The sequence below is a fragment of the Hyalella azteca genome, unplaced genomic scaffold, assembly GCF_000764305.2.
Source record: "Hyalella azteca isolate HAZT.00-mixed unplaced genomic scaffold, Hazt_2.0.2 contig7523, whole genome shotgun sequence".
Taxonomy (NCBI): Eukaryota; Metazoa; Arthropoda; class Malacostraca; order Amphipoda; family Hyalellidae; genus Hyalella; species Hyalella azteca.
Genome location: NW_025937646.1, coordinates 53,053 through 65,129, shown reverse-complemented (window position 1 = coordinate 65,129; position 12,077 = coordinate 53,053). Strand labels below are relative to the sequence as shown.

Sequence of the window (12,077 nt, the reverse complement as noted above, 5' to 3'; positions counted from 1 at the left end):
GTAATTATATATTCATCTTATAAGCCTAAGCGTTGAATTTCCGTGCCAACACTCTGAGAAATGTGTCTGTAATGTCCATATAATCATGTACTTTTTGCCATTATGTGGGTCTTCCTGACAAATTTTGGCCTGGAAAATTATCGTGTTAATGCTACCGTCCGCTCTTTGCTGAAGGTGTTGGTAAGAAAGTGTGTCAATACTTGGACAATGCGAACAATTTTGTATTTATACAACAATATTACTTTGATATCAGAAACTGTACGATTTGAAACAATTTACCTGGAAAATTTGTTAATGCGATAATTCTCTGCGTCCAATTTTATTCTGTACGAATGCATTCGTCGATCAGATGCAAGTAATACAATTGGAACGGTTAACTCTGTCTTAAAAATTTTGCCTTGTCACCCATTCGCGTCTGCCCCTTGAAAAAATGCGTGGACATAGTGAACTAATGGGAAGTAGTAGGAGGCGAACAGGAAACAAAAACCCAAATTTCGTTTCCAACGAATTAAATAGAAGTTTAATATCAGTTACCATCAGGGATTTAAATGAGGGCCTTTGCTTGACTTAAAACAACCAGCACTGCCAGGCGCACTATTAGATTTATAAGAAATATTTCCTTCCAATATCGCATTTTATCGCAATTAAGTTGGAATAAATAACTAGGCTAGTTCCATTTGTTTTAGTTTTTAACATGATTCATTGGACTGGTAAAGTTAGTATTATATTGAACAGAGAAATTGTAAGAACTCGATCATAATAGTGCTTGATCATTTATGTCTGTTGCAACAATATGACTGCATAAAGTGTCAATCAGGGCAGTTGCTCTTGCATAGATTTGGGCTGCGCAGGTGAATTGAAAGACATGGGCCTATACTTTCAAAAAAGTTAAGAGATCGTAAGTTCATCAGCCAATCATTGACGGCCTTTCAAGCCACTCTTTTAAAAACAGTTAAGAGATCGTAAGTTCATCAGCCAATCATTGACGGCCTTTCAAGCAAAATCCACCAATCATAGACAAGAAAATAGAGCGTAAATCCTTACGTTCACTTAGTGAATTTTGGAAGTATGGCCGATGACGTGTAGGTATTTTTAATTTTCTAAGACAATCCATCATTGAATCTTGGATATATCATTACACGAGCTGGTTTCATACTCCATTTGTTGTACACGCATAACCTCCCTGCGACCCGACAAGCGACTGGCCTCAGTACAACTTTTTTTTCTGGCAGTGCCACATGTGAATTTAGGCGTTGGAAAATACGATGAAAATATGAGATCCGAATCTACTTTCAAGACTGTGATCAAACTTGCGATTTTTTTAATATTTTTCTGCGTTTCAAACGAGGAACCGTTGCCAAGCTGTGGTTGCTTGTACACGTGTGTTCATTTCTCATGTTGATACGTTTCATTAAAATCTTTCTGTCGTTTACGCAACATATGATCAATGCTTCCGTATGTCAAGCATACATGAGAGATTGGTTCTTTAAAGAAGCGCAACGAAAGTTCGGCTGACTCATGAAAGCTATTTCTACTTTCAATGGAAAATATTATACAGTTTTTTTATTGAAAGGCAGGATTTATTAATAATGTAATGCATCTTGGGAAAGACTCGTTATCAGTGTTCTCGTGTATGTCGATGTGTGCATGGACGTGAGAGTGAGTTGAATATGAGAGGGAATGAGTCCACCTTCCGGCTAGCATGCAACTCGATCATTTGCTTTAGTTACCCTTTGTTGTGTTTCTGGACGTTGCAGTCGCCGGCTTTATATTCTTAGATCCTCTGCATGTCTCTTATTGCATTCCCCATGTTTAAATGTCTCATTATTGCTAGTCCTGGATACGAATAATGATTAGATTCTTAGGTTAATTTCCTTGCTCTCATTGCTATTTGCATGCAGCAAAGACCATCTATATTTTAAGTGAATTAGATGCGCAACCGTAGCACCTAGCGCATGTGCAAGTTTGAGATCTTAATAGTCAAACACGCGTAAAATTAACAGATCTGATGACAAATTATATTATTTGGTTTCATGGCTCCTTCTAAATGCTTAGAGACATGGGGTTCCCTAATTATGGGGTAATTCAATATTTCATGTTTTGGTATTAAAATATCTTTTGAAATCGTCTGAATCCCAGAGCCCAGAGAGCTGTTACATGGTACTTTTTGAGATTGTACAATTAAGTTAATTGATGCTGTTTGCTTGCACTCACATAGTCATGATAATTGGGGTGCGATTAATTCTTATATCGAACATTTTGAGTTGTCTTATCAAATGCCTACACAGCTCGGTCTATTTCTTCATGGACGAAACAAGTCCATACTACAAGAACCTTGATAGTGAGAAAGTACTTAATGTTCAGTCGATTATCTCACAATATTCAGGACTAACCTTTTTACGAACAGAAGTTTGAAAAAGCTCTGGCTTTTGATTGTCCGAAATTAGAAGCTGTAACAGCCCAAATTCAGAGGCGTGGCAGATTTTAATTCGAGTAGCCAGAAGAAAATATTCACACGCATCACCGAAATTTCTCAATTTCGAATATTAAATTAGAATTCGAATTTGAATACTAAATTTGAATTCGAATATTAAATTCAAATTCGAACTTAATATTCGAATTCGAATTAGATATTCGAATATGAATTTAATATTCGAATTTGAATTTAGTATTAAATTTTTATTTTTGATTCGAGTAATCAGATGCTGAGGCTGATCTCAATTCTGATAGCGTTGAATCATTCTATTTTTTTTTTGGCATTTAATGGAAATAAAAATTGATAGATATATGGTAATGCGTAGAGAAATAAATAAAAAGAAATAGTCCCGAACTAGTTGCGTGAAAATTTACAGGCGCAGCAGCTTCTGATTACCAGAAGCTGGGGCGACTCTAAATTTACAGACGCGGCATCTTCTGATTACCAGAAGCTGGGGCGACTCTGAATTTTGTTAGAGCTAGCGTGGTAAATTAGACGCTCGTGCACTGCATCCTTTCTTTGTATAGCTGCATCCTGTACTTGATTTACTGCCATGCTTTCGATGTTTCTATTTTCTGCATCTTTCGTTATTTATCTCGTTTTATTCGGAAAAGTTATTGTTTAACTCATCTATGCGTTATTTTTATTTGTTCCACGGCGTTATACTGAAGAAATATGTACGTTACGATCCCTTGTGGCGTCACCAACGGTAAAGAACAACCAAGAATTTTGTTATATTATTTTTATTGGCTTTAAAGAACAGCCAATAATTATTTTAGATGTTTCTTCATTGGCACTATCTACACTGTTAGAAAAAACGGTTTCGACGGCTTTCTAGTTACCGGCCGCCACGTGAAGATAAACCGAATCGCCGTTTTTTTTCAGATGTTGTACGGGATTTTAGTGTTAAATTCGAGTAAAAATGGTCATACGGCGTTTCTTTTCACGTTCCGACCGTCCACTAGAATGCCGGTGATTTTCCTCACAGTGTAGTTGCTTTCAACATCATTCAAAATAACAGTTAACCGTACCAAACGGTGTTAAGTTCCAGAACAAAAAAAAATTATTGTACCGTTGCTGCAAACTATTGCATTGGTTGTTCAACGCTCTGGGGCCGATATTACATAAATACAGTATTACATAATGTTAATGTAGTACTGTAATGGCTGTAGATGTGCTGGGAAATTATTTTAATTTCATCAAGCAACTCGGTTTCATCAATCAATGTATAATCATTGAAGCACTTGAGCACTTTGCAGTAGCACTGTACTCGAAATGTCACAACTGGAAAAGTGCAGTACAAAATGTACTATAGGGTTACAATCTTGTGTGAAACACAATACCGGTATCACCTCGTGCTTTATAACTAAGTAATAATAAATAATTTTATTATGTGTCATGAGATTCTTTAACTTTTAGGAATTTCGTTTACAAGTGAAACATGTTTATATGGATTTTGATCATAAGAAACTGAATTATGGAATATACAAATATATTTTATATATTGACAGAATTTTTAACGAAATCTCTCAATTTCTGTGAATTGTTAAAAGTGAAGTTTGCTAGAATTTAAACAAGTATTCAGAAAATAAAATATTTTGGAATGTTCAGTACATGAAAATATAATAAATAGCATATGTTAGTATAGTAGAATTTAAAACATTTCCACGGACTCTAATTTCTGTTCTTTTTCCCCCTTCCCTCCTCCCCCTCCCTACATGCTGCCTGGATGTGGAATGGGAATCGTTAACCTGCCACTCACTCTTCGCTCATTCATATCATACACTAAAAAAATATCTCACATGTATGGAATGGGAATCGTTAACATGCGCTGTTAACCTGCCACTCACTCATCGCTCATTCATCTCATACCCTAAAACCATCTTACATATACACGCATAAGTGTTATCTCTAATCCCTAAAAATCGTTTTTATTACACTCATGTACACTATATTAATTTGAAAAACAATTATATTACAATATTCCTATTGTCTACATATTTCTCATACAATTTCTTATACAATTTTTCTTCCACTCTGACTAATGCCTTATGTTTTATCTCTAACCATCTCAATACAAACAAACTTTTCTTCACACAAACTCTCATCCTGACAAACCATAAATAATTTTCTTATAAAATTTCATCATGAACATGTCGTATTAATTCTATTTTCTGTGTACAAATAATTCATAATTTCCATCACGACGTTTGAATAAAAATGTGCGTTACTTTTTACTAACCCGTCTACCTGGAGGCGTCATCTCGACTACCAACCAACTGCTGTCAAGGGAGTCTTATTAAAATTATTATTAAACTTATTCTGTATTAAACTAAATTTTATTGTTGGTGCATACAATTTAACTTTATTCGCACCTGGCTGAACTTAAGCTCACGCAATTATTACTGAACTGCTTTTGTGCTTATACAAAATTTTTTTATACATATTGTAAAATTCTTGGTATTAATCGCCTAAAGTAAATCCTGCTTCACCATGGCAATACGTACGACGCATGGCCATACAATAACAATGTTTCGTACCGCTTACACCTGCTTACGAGTGCCGTGATTACGTCAACAACATGTTAATAACATATTTATAACATGTTAATAACATGCTAATAATACGTCAATAACATGTTAATAACATGTTAATAACATGTTAATAATATGTTTATAACATGTTGATAATATGTAAAGGACATGTTAATAACGTGTTAACAATATGTCAACAACATGTTAATAACATGTTAATAATATGTAAATAATATGTTTATAACATGTTGATAATATGTTAATAATATGTCAACAACATGTTAATAACGTGTTAATAATATGTCAACAACATGTTAATAATATGTAAATAATATGTTTATAACATGTTGATAATATGTTAATAATATGTCAACAACATGTTAATAACGTGTTAATAACATGTTAACAACATGTTAATAACGTATTAATAACATGTCAACAACATGTTAATAACGCGTTAATAACAACATATTAATAACAAATCAACAACATGTTACTATCCCAATTTGTGCGCAAGCTGCTATGTTGCTTACATGTTTGTGATGTGTATCCTAACTCATCCTAATCTAACCCTTCTCTTAACCACGACTTCTCCGCTACTTCCTACATCATTACTACGTTTTCTGAATCTATTTCATATTTTCATGAATTAATTCATATTTTATACGTATACTTGATGCAAATTCCCGTATTTCCTGCGTTAACCTACCCACAACTTTTGCATAATACGGAACTATCTTTTTTATATTATAAAAATATCATAATTTTTGAGTGGCATGGTTTACACTGTTGTTACTGCCGTCATAAACAACTTATATCAAACGCAAACATATGAATTCCCTAATAATTTAATCTTGTTACAATAATGGCTGTTAAAACTGACATAAATTGCGTTAAATTTATAAAAAAATCGTAAATTTTTGTTGGTATTTATCCTAAAGTTGTCCCTACCTCCTCCATGTTCTATTTTTCACTGTAATTTCTCTTCGTTTCCTCTCTGCTTCTCTGGCTTTCTCCCCCGCCCTCGCCTCTGTCTCATCATTGTGATATCGTATGCATTGTATTGCATTGTATTTACTCTACGTGTCATTTGTGACGGTCCCATCGCTATTGTACGTGTCATTTGTGTCGGTATAATAAGTTTATATCTTTATTGTTATCAATACAATGCGAGCTGCTGCTGTCACTGCTTATTTCATGAATAAAAAATCAAGAGCAAATTCAACACGTCATCAAATGAATTTTTTAAATTTAATTGATGAAAATTATGTGTCCCATTAAATGATGCATGTTCATCAAAAATCTGCGAATGTTGCCCGCCGTTCAAACATGTTTATTAATGACCGAATTTTTATCGCATCGTCAACCTCTCTCAAATATTGCTTGCGCTTGCGTACCAATTTTGAAAATAACCCGATATGGGGTTATCTAATTGCAATATATGTCTGTTTGCCCGAACAATTGCCGACCTACCAACAATTTCTCATCAAACGCATCACTAACTCGCAAAATTATTTGTTTTTAACATTCATTACTACAATTTATTTATCTGAATCATTTGTCAACTACTGATACCGTAACAAAACACTTATTTTTTATTATTTATTCACATTGCCGTTACTGTATTTGCAATTCAAATACACTATATCTGTTCCATTAATTAACCGTTAACGTACTCAACCATTAATCATTGTCATGTTTAATCGATTGCCGTCTACTCATTCTACTCATCTTATCAAGCGCCGATCCATCCTCGCCTAAACCATCATTATATGTATTGACCATAAAAACATTAAATTTCCACCCCAATACTTGAGTCTGTACCACAATTTCTTACAACAACTAATCTCATTCGCTACCCTGGGTTTGCGGTTAGCACTCAATTGATCACTGTCTCTTTTTATTTTCAATTTTTCATCACCTTATTCTGATGACTGTCATTCCCTAATCGCCTCATCTCACCGTTCGGTTTTCCACACGTTTGTCACCCTTCACCACCTCACCACCTCATGTTTGCGTTTGTCCACCATGTTTGTCACCTTCACCACCTCACCACCTCATGTTTGCGTTTGTCACCACCTCATATTTGCCCTTGTTACCACCTCATGTTTGCGTTTGTCACCACCTCATGTTTGCGTTTGTCCACCATGTTTGTCACCTTCACCACCTCACCACCTCATGTTTGCGTTTGTCACCACTTCATGTTTGCGTTTGTCACCACCTCATGTTTGCGTTTGTCACCACCCAATGTTTGGGATTGTTCGGGCAAACAGCCACTCAACTCGGCTGTTGGCGGCAACAACTCTGCGCAATGTGCTCGGTACTCGCAACTTAGCTGAGATTCTGAGCGAGAGAGAGTCCATCTCATCCACCATGCAAAGCTCCCTCGATGAGGCCACCGACCCTTGGGGGGTCAAAGTAGAGCGCGTCGAGATGTAAGTCTTTCTTTTATACTAATAAATAATAATAATAGCGGTTTCAGCGTTTAGTAGGCCGTAGGCCTGTCGCCGATTCTTATATTCATAGCATTTTGCGGTCTCGAACTCGCAACTCACTGCTACAATTCTGCTACGCTTAACCGCCCGGCCTCCTCGCCGATTCTGACCAGAAACTGGCGCACAGAGCTGGGATCGAACCCGCGCCTCTCTGCTCCAATCCTGGTTCTCTGAACTGTAACCACTGGGCCCAGTGATTCTCAATGTCTAATTAAATAGGAGGATTTTGATATTGTTGTAAAAACAAATGTGCCGATTAGATTTAGCTTTAGTGAGATTTTCAAGTTGTCTGGGCATCAATTTTCAGTTGTTAGTTTTGAATTTTAAGACCGATAACTCCGGTGCCGCGTGTGAATTAAGCAGTTAAGCGATGACTGAGTCCGATTTGTGATGACTGATTAAAATATACTCTTCAGGACGTCCGTCATAAAAAGTGCCAAATAATTGGAAAAACGCCTTAAAATTACGGTTGTTAATTAAGAAAGAATCCAATAATTGAAGTTGCAACCCTAACAAAATTTAGAGTCGCCCCAGCTTCTGGTAATACAAATCAGAAGCTGCCGCGTCTGTAAATTTTTACTGGGTATCCCTATAATTTTTAAATATAATTTTTTTCCTGTTATTTTCAAGCCCGTTCCCTCCACGAAGATAATTCATTTCCTGGGATGGTTTGACCGTCTTATTTCTTCTGATCACGCGAAGTAAATTTCTTAATGCGAGCAATCGCTGAAAAAATTTAGAAGTCAACAGCAAAGAGCCTGATAGTTCTTTATTACCGAAGCTTACGAGCAAGATTTTCAATCAACTACATGTATTTTTTCCGTTTAGTTTGCATATTCGAAATGAGCCACTGATATTCGATCAAAATCTTGCCCTTAATTATCTACTATTCGCCGTGTACTAAATATTGTTAATTAGGATAAGTGGTTACCACTATAATTTTCGAAGCACTTTTCGCCCGACTACTCATCCTGATTTTCTTTCCTATAACTCAACAAGCATAAACATTCAAAAATAATTCCATGAGCATCTCGATTTTTTTACTTTGGTTGCACTTGATAGGCGTGTCGCACCATTGCAAATTATATCCTGGTAATCACACGGTCGCCGTTCAAAACTTTTCTTCGAGGAAAAGCTACCTTTCTAGCCTGGATTTATGAAGTAATCGTTATTTACATCGGCGAAAGGGTAGCAATATATATTGAAATTTTATTAAACATATATACTATACTTGCAAAACTATAATATATATATATATATATACCCCCTGTTTAGTCATTCAACTTCATCGGAGCTTATTCTCCTGAACAGGACTTCGACTTTCAAAATTTGATCCGAAAATTGAATTTTATTCTATTACTATTATTATTATTGGAAGTCAGATTATATTTTTTGACTCTTTCGCATTCGGTTCTGTGGGTTATAATTCCCCACTTCTATGATCCTTCATTATGTGTATTTCTTGAACACTAATGATCAAGTTCCTTATAAGATGTCATCTCCACTCCACTTTCCCTTGATACGGAGATATATGCCTGGTGTATTCCAAAAGCCGGTGTATCTGTATAACCAAATATTATTTTTCAATAAAAAAACTGTGAAGCAATCTGAGCGTGAAGTTTAGAAAATATTGAATTGTAGATATACTTTAAACAATCAGCAAGAAGGTTTAAAAAGTATTAAAAATAAACAAAGTATTGGCTGGAACTGGAACGTGTACATGTCAATATTTTAGGGCGTTAACGTGTAGGATATTTTAAATTGTTAGTCCTTGAAATAATTCGTGACTGTGATAGTAAACGTGTAAGATATCTAAAATAAAATCCCGTAGCACTAGCAAGGGGATAGTGATAACTTAGCAGTTTAGTACGCCCACTTTTATAGTTTTTGTGGAATTTTTACGATTTATCAGCGTCACATTCTTTGGTGGCCAGTGTAACATAAGAACAATTAAATACTTTCACGCAATGTTGCCATACAGAAAATATTACTAAATATATATTATATACATAATAGGGATTTTTAAATCACTGCCAACTTGGTTTCTTTGCCTTTGAACATCGTGATTTTATGGTAAGGGTATCCGGCTTAGGAATTGTTGCCTGGAACTAATATCCGGCTTAGAAATCGCTACCTGGAATGGATATCTGGCTTAGGAATCGCTCCCTAGAACGGATATCCGGCTTAGAATTCGCTATCTATAATAGATATCCGGCTTAAGAATCGCTCCCTGGAATGAATATCCGGCCCAGGAATAACTTCTTGCGATGGATATCCTGCGTAGGATATCCATCCATCGATTGTTAAACGTTGGCTCGTCCCCTCTGCCCGCCATTAGGCTTGGGACAAATTCTGCTGTTATGGCGACCTCTACTGGTCACGCGACCTGCCTCTCTCTCTAGCGCTTATTTTCCTTACTCCTACTGCCTGCTTTGTTGTTTGGGTTGACTTATTCTTTCTTATCTTATTGCTCATTTCCTTCATTTTCCTAAGCCTTCATTCTAATTATTATTTTCTATTTCTATTTCTCTTTTTATCTAGAAGACTTATTTACTTACCTTCCTCTAACTGCGTTACAGTGTTTGCCTCTACCTTCAATTCCTTTTTATGACGTTTTATCTTGTGTCCGTACCTCTATATATACTTCCCTCTATTACTTCATCTTATTTTATTCGATTGTTTCTTCCTTGTATCCGGTTTCTTCACTGTCTTCCCTCCTTCTTTGCAAAAAAGGGAAGAAAAAAGATATAGCTTCTATTTCTATATATACTTGTTTCTATTACTTTATCTTATTTTATTCGATAGTTTCCTCCTTCTATCCAGTTTCTTCACTGTCTTCCTTCCATCTACGCGAAATAGAAAGAAAATGCAGCGAGCGTACAAAGTATCGTGTGATCGTCCCATTCAGTGACCATTAGAAAAACTGTTAAATTCAGAGTATCAGCTATGGGAAATAACCGTTAGAAAGTAGCTCTTCATTTGTGTAGATCATTGAAGAAAATTATAGCTGAACTGACAGTGACCGTAAGAAAGAATATTAAATTCAGATTATCGGCTATGGAAAATAAGCGTTAGAAAGTTAATCTTCAATTGTTTAGATTATAGAAAACAATGATAGCTGAACTGAAGCTAACGATGAATTAGATTGTGATATAAACATATAACCCTAATAAAATTTAGAGTCGCCCCAGCTTCTGGTAAACCAAATCAGAAGCTGCCGCGTCTGTAAATTTTCACTGGGACCCTAACAAAATTTAGAGTCGCCCCAGCTTCTGGTAAACCAAATCAGAAGCTGCCGCGTCTGTAAATTTTCACTGGGAAGCAAGGTACTAAGTTTTGTCTGTTTTACTGACTGCAAAATGTTATTGCATGAATGGCTAGTACCGGATTTGATCAGTGAACATTATTGCCTTAAAATCATTTTAGAAATAACAATTGAACAAATTTCTGACCAATTTATTATGTGAAAAATACCCGACGATCTTTTCCCTCGAAATCTTTCTGCCAGTTCTGAGGATCGAGCTTTTTTATTGATTTTAGTACCATTATTTTATTATATACGTTAAATCATTTATTACATTATGTTATAAATTCCTAACTATTTTCTAATTCGACTCATGACCAGACCAGTGACCAAAATAGTGGCAGCAGATGGGGCCCCTTTTAGACCACTGTTGCATGTGGGCCTCAGTTAATGCAGTTACCTCGGACCATTTGTCTCGGGTTGGCCTTGTATCCCCACAACGTCTATTGTGCAACGTCTTCGCTTTTTAGCGCATTCTCTCATTTATGGAAAAAATGCTCTATTGTGCTCGCCATGTCCGTCGGTCCGTCTGTCTGTCTGTCTGTCCGTGACCTCAAGTTTTCGTCTACGAGAAAATGCGCTCTCTGTCACTCACTGCAGTGAGTACTGAGTTATATTTTTTCCCTTGTGCAGCGTTCACTTCCACAACGTTAATTGTGCAACGTCTTCGCGTTTTCCCTTGCGCAGCGTTCACTTACACAACGTCAATTGTGCAACGTCTTCGCGTTTTCCCTTTGGCTGCGTTCACATCCACAACGTTAATTTTGCAACGTCTTCGCGTTTTCCCTTTGGCTGCGTTCACTTCAACAACGTCAATTGTGCAACGTCTTTGCGTTTTCCCTTTGGCTGCGTTCACTTCCACAACGTCAATTGTGCAACGTCTTCGCGTTTTCGTTGTTTTCCCTCCATTCACCTAAACAAAATTTAGTCAGATTCAAACTAGGCGAGCACATCTCCCTCGAGTCACAATGTAAACAAACCAATTGGATCAGTACCGGGTTGTTGCACAACTTTACAAGTCATGGTTCTGAAAATATTAAGTAGTAAGAAATTTCATTGATATAACTTTTATTTTTATAATATTTAATGATAATTTTTATTGATATTATAATGTTTCCTTCGCTGTTGAAATTTTGTAATGCTAATTGGAAATATTGTGTACCTACGACGGTAAAATTTTGAGGCAAAACTTGAGTAAATGTAAAATTTTTCTAACGTTCGACAAAATTCAAAGATTTCGATTCAGGCAAACTGAGACAAATGAGCTT

At 36.0% G+C, this 12,077-nt stretch overlaps 1 protein-coding gene across 1 annotated transcript in view; it reads left to right on the top strand.

The window, feature by feature from the left end:
• The window catches only part of LOC108664775 (band 7 protein AGAP004871), a 78,507-nt gene that overhangs the window by 43,965 nt on the left and 22,465 nt on the right, over window positions 1-12,077 (top strand). Inside the window, exon 5 of the mRNA XM_047881275.1 lies at window positions 7,284-7,445. Within this exon, the coding sequence (XP_047737231.1) occupies window positions 7,284-7,445 (162 nt within the window). The remainder of the gene's footprint in view (window positions 1-7,283; window positions 7,446-12,077) is intronic.